This window comes from Lynx canadensis, chromosome B2, assembly GCF_007474595.2.
Source record: "Lynx canadensis isolate LIC74 chromosome B2, mLynCan4.pri.v2, whole genome shotgun sequence".
NCBI classification, from domain to species: Eukaryota; Metazoa; Chordata; class Mammalia; order Carnivora; family Felidae; genus Lynx; species Lynx canadensis.
In genome coordinates this window covers 100,970,918-100,985,483 of record NC_044307.1, presented here as the reverse complement: position 1 = coordinate 100,985,483, position 14,566 = coordinate 100,970,918, and the positions used below count along the sequence as shown (strand labels likewise).

Here is a 14,566-nt window from a genome sequence, read left to right as displayed (position 1 = left end):
TGCCATGTACACAACAAAAATTTTTAAATAAAAGTAAAAGAATAAAAGACCTAATTCAGAAGGTAAATATATTTGTAATATAGCAGTAAGCGTACATTGAAGTCCAATTAAAATTTTTATTATGTCTTGGGCACTAAAAATGCTGTGGTAAATTTTGAATGCCTTCTAAAATAGAACTATTATATTTTATAGGGTAGAAATTTCTAGGTTCAGAGTGTGCAATGCATTTATAGGTACAGAACAGTGTTTTTGTTTTAGATTTAAGTTATAATTATAGAACTTAATCTTGAACTGACTTTAAGTGCTTAATTTTATAGCTTCATTAACAACCATTTCTCTTTTGTTTGCTGTTATGATAGAACTACTTTTAGGTGGTATTATGTGTGTCAAGAGAAAGATAAGAAATTGTTACCATTTTAAAAGCTACTCTAAGAAAAAGGAAAATATTTCATTCGTTATCTACATTTTTTAATGCACTTTTGAAATTCAAAGATCGCAGGTTTGTGCCAGCAACAGAAAGTGAAAAAATTTTTCAGAAGAGACTTCAGGAAATTCTCAAACAGAATGATTTCTCTGTGTAAGTCATTATTTATTATAGATCTCAAAACTAATTTTATTGCTTTGTTATCTAGTTTGTTATAAAGGATATGTTTTAATTAACCAGAACATTATCAGGATCTGTGGACTACAGCGATGGATCTCAGGAGTTCTCTGCTGAGTTAACATTGCACTCTGAAGTTCTGTCTCCTGATATTCTTCAGTGTACGCCAGCTAATCTGGTAGAAGTCCACAAAGATACAGAGTTGAGCAAAGGTGAGGTTTTCAAGTATGCAGAAAATACTATAATAGACATCTGTATATCTGGCACGGTAATATTACTATTTGGTTGAATTAGCTAAGTTTCTCCCATTCCTTTACCTTTTCTTGATCTCTAGATGTAAGCACTATTCTAAGTTGGTGTAAACTGTTCCCATATATGATTTTACATTTTCTTATATATGTATGTCCATGATATATACTGTTATTTTATATTTAAAATCTTACATAAAATAGGGTCCTACTTGGCATAAAGTAAGCAACTTGCTTTTTTCATTCGACATAGTTTTTTATTAATTGAGGTATAATTTGTATAATATAATATGCACTCATTCAAGGTGTACAATTCATTGATTTATCAGAAGTTTATAGAGCTGTGCAGGCATCCCCATAATTCAGTTTTAGAACACCTGCTTCACCTCAGAGGATTCCTTGTGTCCATTTGCAGTCATATCCGTTCTCATCTCCAACCCCAAGTAACCTCTAATCCACTTTCTTGTCTCAAGATCTGCCTTTTCTGGGTGTATCATATAAATGAAATCATACAATTGTGATCTTTTGTGTCTTCTTTCATTTAGCTTAATGTTTCAGGTTCATCTATATTGTAGTATCTATCAATATTTCGTTCCTTTTTATTGCCGGATAGTATTTCATTGTATGGATATACCATATTTTGTTAATTCAGTCATCAGTTGATTGATATTTGAGTTATTTTCACTTTTTGGCTCTTAATAATGCTGACGTGAACACTTGTATGTAGGTGTTTGTGTGGATGTAGTATTTTCATTTCTCTCGAGAGACACCAAGTCGTGGAATTACTGGCTCATTTGGTGAACTTGTATTTAACTTTTGCATAAACTACAAAACTGTTTTCCAAACTGATTACACTGGTTTACATTTCCTCCATCAGTATGTTAAGGTTCCAATGATCCTGCATCCTCACTAACACTTGTTATTTGTCTTTTTTTGTATAGCCATCCTAGTGTGTGAAATGGCATCTCATTATGGCTTTAATTATCATTTCCCTCATCACTAATGATGTTGAGTATCTTTTATGTCAACATATTATAACTTTGATCTATCTTTGTTCATACATGTTTCTAGTTCACTCACTTCAGCTGCTGATTAGTGTTCCTTTGTATGACTAAACAAGTTTATTAGCCCTCTACAACTATTAGATGATTTTCACTTTTGCACTGTTATTAATAGTGTTATTTCTGTCATTTTGTGGCTGTATGCAAGAGTGTCTCTATAGAAGACATATAGAAGTGTAATTAGCCAGGTCTTAGGGTATATGTACTCTACCTAGATAGCATATGTTCTAATAGAGTTTCTGTAAAAATGTAGTTATCTTATACACAGTTGGTAAATAAAAGAATAATCAAAGTTTTATTCCATAGTCACATTGTTTCATATGCAGTTTTTCTAAGCAAGGGAGCCAGAGTAGCAGGAGTAAAATTACAGCTTTAAGCAGTAATAGAAAAGCCTCTTTTATACTGCCTCATTAGCAGCAGAGGCTCTTTTGACCATATATATTTTTAAAGACTTTATTTTATTTATTTCTTGAGAGAGGAGGAGAGGGATAGGGAGAGAGCACAGAGTCCAACATGGAGCTCAATCTCATGACCCTGAGATCATGACCTTAGGCAAAATCAAGAGCCAGACACTTAACCGACTGAGCCATCCAGGCACCCCTCTTGACTATATTAAACTACAATTCAAAATGAGCATCTACACTCAGGGCTTCCCCCTCCCTAAGAGATGCATCCCAGCATTGTGCAATCTCTGACTCATGGCAAGTTACACCTGAGATCTCTTGAGCTCACCTTAATGGCAGCCTACTGGCTCAGAGTTCTGCTTGCATTTGCTTTTCTTAGCATCTGCCAGCCGCACTCTAATAAAAAATGTACCCAGCATTTCCATACTGTTATTTTCAGAGCATTTTAATATCCACTATGACAGCTTCTAGCCACACTGGGCTGATCAGAGTTATCTCCTTGGGTGCCAATTATTGGAATTTGTTAGTGCTGTGGTTACAAAGTTGCATTGGTTTTGCCTTAACCTTTCCATGCATAAGCTCTGTTATTTTTAGAGCTCCATTTTTCAGATTTCAAAGTATGTTAACAATAAAAATATCATTATAGTAGTAATGCCATATTACAAAAATTAGTCTGTAAAATGATTATATCTAAGTTTACATTCCCACAATGTATTAGAGCTTATATTTAAATTCTTTTATTTATTTTGAGAGAGAGAGAGAGAGAGAGAGGAGAGAGAGAATCCCAAGCAGTCCCCATGCCATCAGCACAGACCCGCCTGATACAGGGCTCAAACTCACAGGCCATGAGAGCATGACCTGAGCCAAGATCAAGAGTCAGACACTTAACTGACCAAGCCACCCAGGCACCCCTAGAGCTTATATTTAAAATTTTTTGGGGCACCTGGGTGGCTCAGTCGTTTGAGCGTCCGACTTCAGCTCAGGTCATGATCTCGCGGTCCGTGACTTCGAGCCCCACGTCGGACTCTGTGCTGACCGCTCAGAGCCTGGAGCCTGTTTCGGATTCTGTGTCTCCCTCTCTCTCTGACCCTCCCCCATTCATGCTCTGTCTCTCTCTGTCTCAAAAATAAATAAACGTTAAAAAATGTTTTCTTTTTGCCATTCTGATTCTTTGAAATGGAATCTTCTTAGTTTAATTTGCATGTCCTGATTGCTAATAACTTTGAGCATTTGTGTTTTTTATCTGAGAATTGCTTATTCATATTTGTGGCTCATTTTAAGTGTTTGCACATCTTCAATTTCGTTTTTTTGTTTTTGTTTTTTGACTGTAGTCACCATGTGTGCATTATGTTCTCATGACATTTTTTTGCTATTTTTTAAATAATTTTTTAATATATAATTTATTGTCAAGTTGGCTAACATACAGTGTATATACAGTGTGCTCTTGGTTTTGGGGGTAGATTCCTGTGATTCATCGCTTGTATACAGTACCTAGTGCTCATCCCAACATGTGCTGTCCTCAATGCCCATCACCCATTTTCCCCTCTCCCCCAACCCCATCAACCTGTATTTAAGAGTCAGTTTGTTCTCTGTAATCATCAAGATTTGTTCTCTGTATTTAAGAGTCTCATCGTTTGCTTCCCTCCCTCTCTGTTTGTAACTATTTTTTTTTCCCCTTCTCTTCCCCTATGGTCTTCTGTTAAGTTTCTCAAGTTCCACGTATGAGTGAAAACATATGATATCTGTCTTTCTCTGATTTTTTTCACTTAGCATAATATCCTCCAGTTCCATTCACGTTGCTGCAACTGACAGCATTTCATTCTTTCTCATTGCCAAGTAGTATCCCATTGTATATATAAGCTACATCTTCTTTATCCATTCATCAGCTGATGGACATTTAGGCTCTTTCCATAATTTGGCTCTTGTTGAAAGCACTGCTGAAAACATTGGGGTACCTGCGCCCCTATGAATCAGCATTCCTGTATCCTTTGGATAAATTCCTAGTAGTGCTATTACTGGGTTGTAGGGTAGTTCTACTTTTAATTTTTTGAGGAACTTCCACACTGTTTTCCAGAGCGGCTGCACCAGTTTGCATTCCAACCAACAGTGCAAGAGGAGGGTACCCATTTCTCCACATTCTTGCCAGCATCTGTTGTTTCCTGAGTTGTTCATTTTAGACACTCTGACTGGTGTGAGGTGGTATCTCAGTGTAGTTTTGATTTGTATTTCCCTGATAGTGAGTGATGTTAAGCATCTTTTCATGTGTCTGTTAGCCATCTGGATGTCTTCTTTGGAAAAGTGTCTGTTCATGTGTTCTGCCCATTACTTCACTGGATTATTTGTTTTTCAGGTGTTGAGTCTGGTAAATTCTTTATAGATTTTGGATACTAACACTTTATCCGATATGTCATTTGCAAATATCTTTTCCCATTCCGTTGGTTGCCTTTTAGTTTTGTTGATTGTTTCCTTTGCCATGCAGAAACTTTTTATCTTGATGAGGTCCCGATAGTTCATTTTTGCTTTTGTTTCCCTTTCCTGTGGAGATGTGTTAAGAAGTTGCTGCAGCTGAGGTCAAAGAGGTTTTTGCGTGCTTTCTCCTCTAGGATTGTGGTGGTTTCCTGTCTCACATTTAGGTCTTTCATCCATTTTGAGTTTATTTTTGTGTATGGTGAAAAAGTGGTCTAGTTTCATTCTTCTGCATGTTGCTCTTCAGTTCTCCCAGCATCATTTGCTAAAGAGAATGTATTTTTTCCATTGGATACTTTTTCCTGCTTTGTCAAAGATTAGTTGGCCATATATTTGTGGGTCCAATTCTGGGTTCTGTATTCCATTGGTCTACGTGTCTGTGTTTTCTGCCACTACCATCCTGTCTTGATGATTACAGCTTTGTAGTAGAGGCTAAAGTCTGGGGCTGTGATGCCTCCTGCTTTGGTTTTCTTTTTCAACATTACTTTGGCTATTCGGGGTCTTTTGTGGTTCCATACAAATTTTAGGATTGTTCTAATTTTGAGAAGAATGCCGGTGCAATTTTGATTGGGATTGCATTGAATGTGTAGATAGCTTTGGGTGTTATTGACATTTTAACAATGTTTATTCTTTGAATCCAGGAGCATGGAATCTTTTTCCATTTCTTTGTGTCTTCTTCAGTTTCCTTCATAAGTTTTCTATCGTTTTCAGCATACCGATCTTTTACATCTTTGGTTAGGTTTATTTGCACATCTTCAATTTTGATATCCATTTAACAACTTCTTTTTCCTTAATGGTTTGGTTTTTGTACCTGGTTTACAAGTCCTTTCCTACCCTGATGTAATGCAAGTGTTATCCGTAAGGCTTATGTGTGCTTACAATTTGGTTTTTCACTTTTAGGTCTTCAATGCATCTGAAATTTTACTTGAATATAATAAGGATCTAATTGTATCTATTTTTCTAAATATAAATAGCTAGTTTTCAACATATTTACTGAAAAAAATTTTATTCCCACTGAATTCTCTCACTTCAGTCATGCAGTCACATTCCCCTATGTTAATGTCACATTGCTGTAATTACTATTGACATGTAAGTGTTGATATATATCAAGGGCAGACCTTAACTTGTTCAACTTCAAAATTGTCTTACCTGCTTTTGATCTTTTTTTTTTTTTTTTTTAAGATTTTTTTTTATTTCAAGTAACCTCTACACACAACATGGGGCTCGAACTCACAACCCTGAGATCAAGACTAGTACACTCCACTGACTGAGCCAGCCAGGTGCCCCTACTCTTGATCTTTGAAAAAAAAACAAAAAACTGTCCCCTATTAATTTTAGTATCCGATTGTTCATTTCTGGGATTTTATTGAATTTATATACTGATTAACATTTTTAATCTTTCTGTGTGCCAAATCATCTCCTCTATGAACATGATATATTTCTCATTTTACTAGGTCTTCTTTCATATCTTTTAATAGAGTTTTGCCATTTTCTTTTGTAAAATTTGGTATCTTTTATTAGAGATACTCCTGGTGTCTTAATTGTTGCACTTTGAAAGAGTTTATCTTTCAAAAATCACATCTTCTAATTACTGGTATTTAGGAGCTTCACTGACTTTTGTATGTCAGTCTTATATACAGCAACTTTTATTACCGCGAATAGTTTTTTTTAATGTTTCTTTTTATTTTGAGGGAGGGAGAGAGTGAGCATACATGCACACACTTACGCAGGGGAGGGACAGAGAGAGAGATGGAGTGAATCCCAAGGAGGCTCCGTGTGCTGTCCGCATTGAACCGGACCTGGGATCGCACGGTCCATGAGATCATGACCTGAACCAAAATCAGGAGCCTGATGCTTAACTGACTGAGCCACCAACACACCCTAGTGCTAATAGTTTTATATGTCTTTTCTATTGGATATTTTGTGTGTAGAGTCATCATGTGTAAATAACAACTTTACTACTTCTTTTCCCATCTTCATACTTAAAATTTTTTTAATGCATTAAGAACTCTAGAGTAATGTTAGTTAGAAATAATGGTCTTTTTCCTGGTTTTGAAGGGAAAGGCTTCTGTATTTTGTCATTAAATATGAAATTTACTACAGGATGTTGGTAGATAACGTTAATTAGGTTAATATCTCTCCTCTTTCTTTGCTATGAAGTTTAGTTTTTCAAAACTCATGAATGGGTATTAAATGAAATTTTACCAAATTTTCTGAATTTGAAATAATCACTTTTTTTCCCTTTTATTATCCCTCTGATAATATAGTTACATTAAAATAATTTTTATTTTCTAATGTCAAGTTATGTGTGCACTACTGAAATAACTCTTCTTTGTCATGGTGTGATGTTTTTTGAAACATTGCTATGTCTACTTTGCTAACACTTTGTTTGGAATTTATACTTTTTGTTTTTAACCAAGAAAGATTCATACTTTGCTTCATTAAGTGAGTTGTGGAGTTTTGTTTATTTCGAACTTTTTTCAAGAATGTTAATGATGTATAAAATTGTCAGATCACTATGTTGAAAACCTGAAACAAATATAACACATTATGTCAACTATACTGCAATTAAAAACAAAACACAATTTTTATTGGATTTGTATAATCTATTTCTTAGAGATTTGATAGATCTCATCTATAAAAACATCCAAACTGGATAGTGGGTAAATTTTGTGTTGGGACTGAAAATAGAGTGAGTGGATTTTAAACTACTAGTTCAACTTCCATAACTGTTACAAGTCTACTCAAGATTTCTATTTCTGTTTGAGTCAGGTTTTATATCATGTTTTTCCTAAGAAATTATTCATTTTATCTGATTTTTCCATGTTTTTGGTATAAAGTTGTTCATAGTATTACTTTAGTATCTCTCTTATTTTTGGTACTTTAACTCTTATTTCTAACATTATTTATGCCTTCTATTTTGTTTTGATCATTCTTGTCAGTCTTGTCTATTTTATTATTAACCTTCTGAGAACCAGCTTTTGTTTTTACTGATCCTCTCAGTTGTCTTTTGCTTGGGGATGAGCTATTTTTCACCGTTTGTATATTTGTTCTTTTGTTTTGATGAAATACTCTTTATTAGCCCACTGTGTCCTAGGATGTGTTAAAAATATTTCTTCCTGAGGGGCACCTGGCTGGCTCAGTTGGCTAAGCATCCAACTCTTGATTTTGGCTCAGGTCATGATTTCACAGTTTGTGAGGTCGAGCCCCATATTGGGCTCTGTGCTGAGAGCGCAGAGCTTGCTTGGGATTCTCCCCCCCCCCCGCCCCTCCCCACCTCATGCACATGTGGACACATGCAGTCTCTCAAATAAATAAACTTTTAAAAAACTTTTTCCTGAAGACTTTAACTTTTTGAAAAACTGTTGAAAGCACTTAGTTTTAAGTCTGCATACCAGAAGTAGAAAAACAGAACTGTTTTCCAGTTAGCTCTAACTACGTGCCCTTTTTTGCTATAGTCTTTTTTATCCTACTGCTATTTGCTTTTTATTGTTACTCTCTCTCTTTGACTAGATTATAATATGAGACTCATTTTATCTTTATTCTTTTTTTTTTTTAATGTTTATTTATTTTTGAGAGAGAGAGAGAGAGAGAGAGACAGCATGATGGGGGAGGAGCAGAGAGGGAGGGAGACACAGAATTGGAAGCAGGCTCCAGGCTCCGAGTTGTCAGCATGGAGCCCAACGCGGGGCTCGAACTCACAAACCGTGTGATCATGACCTGAGCCAAAGCCGGACACTCAACCGACTGAACCACCCAGGCACCCCAATTTTATCTTTATTCCTAAAATTATTGAATCCCTTTGTACAATTAGACTTATAAAAATCAAATGTTGAAAGAAATTTTTATTTTTTTTTATTTTTATTTTTTTGGTGTTGTAAAACCGTTTTGAGTTCTTTTTTTTTTTTCAATATATGAAATTTATTGTCAAATTGGTTTCCATACAACACCCAGTGCTCATCCCAAAAGGTGCCCTCCTCAATACCCATCACCCACCCTCCCCTCCCTCCCACCCACCCCCCCCCCATCAACCCTCAGTTTGTTCTCAGTTTTTAAGAGTCTCTTATGCTTTGGCTCTCTTCCACTCTAACCTCTTTTTTTTTTTTCTTCCCCTCCCCCATGGGTTTCTGTTAAGTTTCTCAGGATCCACATAAGAGTGAAAACATATGGTATCTGTCTTTGTCTGTATGGCTCATTTCACTTAGCATAACACTCTCCAGTTCCATCCATGTTGCTACAAAGGGCCATATTTCATTCTTTCTCATTGCCACGTGGTACTCCACTGTGTATATAAACCACAATTTTTTTTTTTATTTTTTTTTTTAAATTTTTTTTTTTTTCAATGTTTATTTATTTTTGGGACAGAGAGAGACAGAGCATGAACGGGGGAGGGGCAGAGTGAGAGGGAGACACAGAATCGGAAACAGGCTCCAGGCTCCGAGCCATCAGCCCGGAGCCTGACGCGGGGCTCGAACTCACGGACCGCGAGATCGTGACCTGGCTGAAGTCGGACGCTTAACCGACTGCGCCACCCAGGCGCCCCATAAACCACAATTTTTTTATCCATTCATCAGTTGATGGACATTTAGGCTCTGAAAGAAATTTTTAGATCATGAGTTGAAAGCTGAAAAGTGTAAAATTTACAGTTTTTAAGCCATAGAGAATAAAGAATTGTATTACACTTTTCCCTTTGTATATTTTAATTTGCAGTGATTTTTATCAGAGTAGTATAACTGTACAAGCTGGGTAGGATTAATGAGATTGTAAATATTTAGTGAATTACAGATTCAAGGTCCTTGTTTATTTCTTTTTTTTTTTTTTAATCCACGTGACTAGATATTCCTGTGGCTTTTACTAAGTTTTATTATGTTTTTATTTAACATATATATCACTAATGCCTCAGATTTTTAAATAGGTTTGCATTGTCATGTTTCCTAATTTACACAAATTCTTAACAATAAATTTTAGATTTAAGCCATCGCTTTAATGTTTTTGTATTTTTTGTCATCTTAAGGTCACACTATACACAAAGTGGAGGAAGCTCTTATTAATGAAGAAGCAATTTTGAACCTCATGGAAAATAGTCAGACTTTTCAGCCTTTGACCCAAAGACTGAGTGAGTCACCAGTTTTCTGTAAGTAATGATTCTACCACAAATTTTCAGTATTTTAATCAATGAAAATATGTATGTGAGGGGGGATTTTTCCTTTGGTTTAAAGAGGTTAATGTTGCATGTTCAGTAAATCCTTATTGTAAGTATAAAAATGAAGCCTTGAATTAAATGAAGTAGCTACACAGCTTTTCCTAAAAAAACAATTGTGAAAGAAAAGAATTCCTTTCCTTTCTTTTTTTTTTTTTTTTAAGTTTATTTATTTTGAGAGGGAGAGAAAGCACATGTCGGGGAGGGACAGTGTGTGTGGGGGGGGGGAAGAGAGAGAGAGAGATGTGTGGGGGGGGGGAAGAGAGAGAGAGAGAGAGAGAGAAAGAGAGAGAATATCCCAAGAGGGCTCTGCACTGTCAGCATGGAGCCTGACACGGGGCTTAAACCATGAACTATGAGATCATGACCTGAGCCAATGTCAGACGCTTAACTGACTGAGGAACCCAGGTGCCCCCACCCCCACTTCCCTTTTTTTTTTTTTTTAACTTCACTTTGGTTGGAGAACAGCCATATTGTTTTAGGGGGAAAATGCATTCATTTTGAATTCAAAATTCTCCAAAGTTTAGTACATAATTAAATACCATAATTGAGTCTTCCTTTGTGAGTATCAGAAATTTCCTGAACAATTCTTTTTGAGTCATTAGTTTTTGGCTAGTATAGAACATGACAGTTATTTCTGTGTGTCTTTGCGTTTCCCTAGATGCATTTTCATTAGCATCATAAGGCATTTGCTAGATTTCATTTCATTAATTTAGTAGAAATTACTGACATCTTATTCAGAAATTTATTTAAAATTTCATTATGGGGCATTGGGTGGCTCAGTCGGTTAAGTGTCAGGCTCTTAATTTTGGTTCAGGTCATGATCAAGCCCCACATTGGGCTCTGCACTCTCCTGCTTGGGATTCTCTCTTTCCTTCTATCTCTGTCCCTCCCCTGCTCATGCCCTTGCACTCGCTCTGTCTCTCAAAAATAAACATTAAATTAAAATTTCATTGCAGAAAGTGATATGTCATTGAGTTTCATGCCTCTTGTTTTGCTTGGTGTCATGATTTTATGTTTCTTTTATTGTGAACTTTGTATTTTTTCCATTCTTACTGTATCAAATGAGAGATGGCATCAGTTGTGTTCCCAGCTTTCTACAGTGTCCTCTATCTGTTATCTTCATTTTCATTCAAATGGAACACAAATTGACTAGGACCAGTTCCAAAATTATTGTACACAGTCATATTTCAAGAACAATTTAGACAAGAGTAGGAAACTTTCTTCTTTTATAAATGAATGGCATATCGAGAAAGAAATGATCCAAAGAAAAAATAGGCAGCTAAAAGAGAGGAACACAGAGAAAATGAAAGAATTGAAAAAAAGAGTGAGAGAGGTATATCCTTATTTCATTACATTAGACAAATAAAATGTATCATTAGTAGATAAATTCCACCTTGCCCTAAGCTTAGAATTTATGTGTTAGTCACAAATGCATTCTCTGTGTTAGTCAAAGAAGTGAAAGTGAAATATCTGTAGTTCATTTGGTAATACTAGTCTTGTTTTTAAGAATGAGACAGGAAAAATGGATTGCAGTTCTAGGTTTAAGAAAGATTTTTGCCAAACTGGCTTTTGCAAGCAAATATCTTTTATTTTGGCCTTATGTTTGGTAGCGTATGTGAACCAATTTCTTTAATGTCAGTGAAGAAAACCTGAAACCTGATATTTTAGTAAATAGGGAGTATATTATCTCATTTGACAGAGAAAAAAGTTATGTATTAGCTTCGAGCAAACCTCCATCTTCATGGTCTTTTTTTTTAATGATAGCTTTTATTGAAATATTTCACATAACCATAAAATTTACCTTCTGGTGTGTACAGTGAATTTTATCATGTTCACAGAGTTATGCAACCATTACCACTATCAATCCAGGACATTTTTAGCACCCCCTCCAAAAAAAAACCCATAACCATTAGCAGTTACTTCTCATTCTTCCCTCCTCTCAGCTCTTGACAACCACTGATCTGTTTTCTCCTTTACCGGATTTACCAATTTTGGTAATTTCATATAAATGGAAATCATATAACTTTTGTTGGTGGTTTCTTCCACTTAGCATAATGTTTTTAAGTTTCATCCAAGTTGTAGCATGTGTCAGTACTTCATTCCTTTTCACTACTGAAGAATATTCCATCATAGGGATATAACATCGTTCATTTATCCATTCGTAGGATGATGGATATGTGAGTCGTTTCCATTTTGTTTGGCAGTTATGAATAATGCTGCTGTGGTTGTTCATGGGTATGTTTTTGTGTGGACGTATGTTTTTAGTTATCTTGGGTATATATCAAGAGTGGAATTTCTGTATCTTATGGTAACTGTGTAACATCTTGAGGATCCATCAAGCTTTTTTCCAAAGCTGCTGCACCATTTTACAGTGATCAACAATGTAGAAAGGTTCTAACTTCTTTACTTCCTTGCCAGTACTTATGGTTTGTCTTTGATTTGGCAACCCTAGTACATATGAAGTGGCATCCTCATATGGCATCGTTGTAGTCTTCAAGGTTTTTTAAATAATGTCATTAACCACTTAAAAGCTTTCTTGTGTTGTTCAACTGCAGGTTTCATTTGTCTATCCTGTGAGCTAAATAAAACTTAAGTGAGGATAAGATGTTCACATGTATTGTTTTTAAGGCACTTCTTGCTTAGCATCAATCATACATTTATTACATATTTTATGTTTGAACACTAGTGACTGGATGTTGTTTAGTGCTCCTCAAGCTTACTTGTGCAGTAACAGTTTGGGCAGCTTGTTAAATGCATATTCCTGGGCCCTACCTCAGAAATTCTGATTCCTTAGATATAGGATGGGGTCTGGGAAGACACAAAATCATTCCAGTGCAAGTAGTCCAAAGACATCACACTTTGATAAAAGAGCTACATCAACAAAGAAGTCAGCTGTATTCTTTCAGTATGTGCCAGTATCTGTGATTCTGTTGTTTTATAACTGATCTGAATTATGTTGAAAAGTTATTTGTTAGTGATGCTTCACTTGTTTTATAGTGGACAGTAGTCCTGATGAGGCTCTGGTACATCTTCTTGCTGGTTTGGAAAATGATGGATATCAGGCAGGAAGAAATAGGATGCCATCACAACGTCATTTCTTTGGAAACCCTAAAAATTCCCAAAATAGTGATGATGAAGAAAATGAACCACAGATTGAAAAAGAGGAAATGGAGCTTAGTTTGGTGATGTCTCAGAGATGGGACAGCAATATTGAAGAACCTTGTGCCAAAAAGAGGTAACGTTTTAGTTATTTCCATTACTTTAATAATTTCCTATTGTCATTATCACTCTTCTTTAATTAGAAATTATTATTTACTATTATTCGTAATGTTAAATACTTTATAAACTAATAGTCTTCTTTTAAATCCCTTTAAAGTAGTGCTTTGTTTTTCATGTGGCATAAGCTTCATATCCTAAGCAAAATAAAAGCTACATTTAAAAAGATTAAATCTAAGTGGGGATTTTTGGCAGTTTTATTGAGATGTAATTATCTTACATCACTGTATGAGTTTCAGTTGTACAGCATAGAGGTTTGACTTACATATATTGTGAAATGATTACCAGAATAAGTTTAGTTAATATGCATCATCTCAGATAGATACAGTAAAAAGAAATGGGGGGAGGGGAGGAAAAAAATGTTTCTTCTTTTAATAAGAACTCTCAGGATTTACTCTAACAACTTTCCTCTTTATCATACAGGAGTGGTAACTATAGCCACCATGTTGTATATTACATCCCTAGTACTTATCTTATAACTGTAAGTTTGTACCTTTTGACCACCTTCCTTCAATTCCCATTTCCCCTATAAACCTAAATTACAGAAGTCATCTGTTTATATATGTGTGGATCATAAATGGGACAAAGTAGAAGGCCTCCTTCTCTCTGAATTTGGGGAAAAAGAATACCTTCTGAGAGTTAAACTGTTAATGGGTTGGAGCAACAGTTATAGGGTCAGCTTGAAAATAAGAAAAAGCTTTTAGGTCTGATTAGACTGAAGGAATTAAATATTAAAAATAAAAGAGTCTCAGAAACAGACACTGATATTCTGGTTCATTTCTCAAGCTAAATGAATAAGATGGCTGAATGCATAAGATAGTTTTCCACATCAGTCTCTCTCTTTTTTTTAATGTCTATTCATTTTTGAAAGACAGAGTGTGAGCAGGGTAGGGGCAGAGAGAGAGAGAGGGAGACACAGAATCCGAAGCGGGCTCCAGGCTCTGAGCTGTCAACCCAGAGCCCAACGTGGTGCTTGAACCCACGAACTGCAAGATCGTGACCTGAGACGAAGTCGGTGCTCAACCAGCTGAGCCACTCAGGTGCCCCCACATCAGTCTCTTGTGAGCCTGATTGGTTTGAGTTGTATCTCTGTATGTAGAAAAAGATTAGGCTTCTGAGACTGAAACACTGAGTATGCCTCTCCTTTAAAGTTATGTAGACAATACTAAAACCTCCAAACTCTCTTGTTTGAAATTTTCACCCTCAAAGCCATTATTGAAGGGTGGAAGAGATTAATCCATAAATATTAAACATACATGTAAGATTTCCTCTAGTTTCTCAACACTACTTAAAAATAAAATTTCTGA

General features: G+C 35.7%; 1 protein-coding gene across 4 annotated transcripts in view; it reads left to right on the top strand.

The window, feature by feature from the left end:
• REV3L (REV3 like, DNA directed polymerase zeta catalytic subunit) overlaps window positions 1-14,566 on the top strand; it is a 177,383-nt gene that overhangs the window by 78,626 nt on the left and 84,191 nt on the right. For all 4 annotated transcript variants that reach the window (XM_030316171.1, XM_030316170.1, XM_030316172.1 and 1 more), the window contains exons 8-11: window positions 493-577; window positions 665-813; window positions 9,795-9,914; window positions 12,981-13,218. In XM_030316171.1, coding sequence (XP_030172031.1) covers window positions 493-577; window positions 665-813; window positions 9,795-9,914; window positions 12,981-13,218 — 592 coding nt within the window. The remainder of the gene's footprint in view (window positions 1-492; window positions 578-664; window positions 814-9,794; window positions 9,915-12,980; window positions 13,219-14,566) is intronic.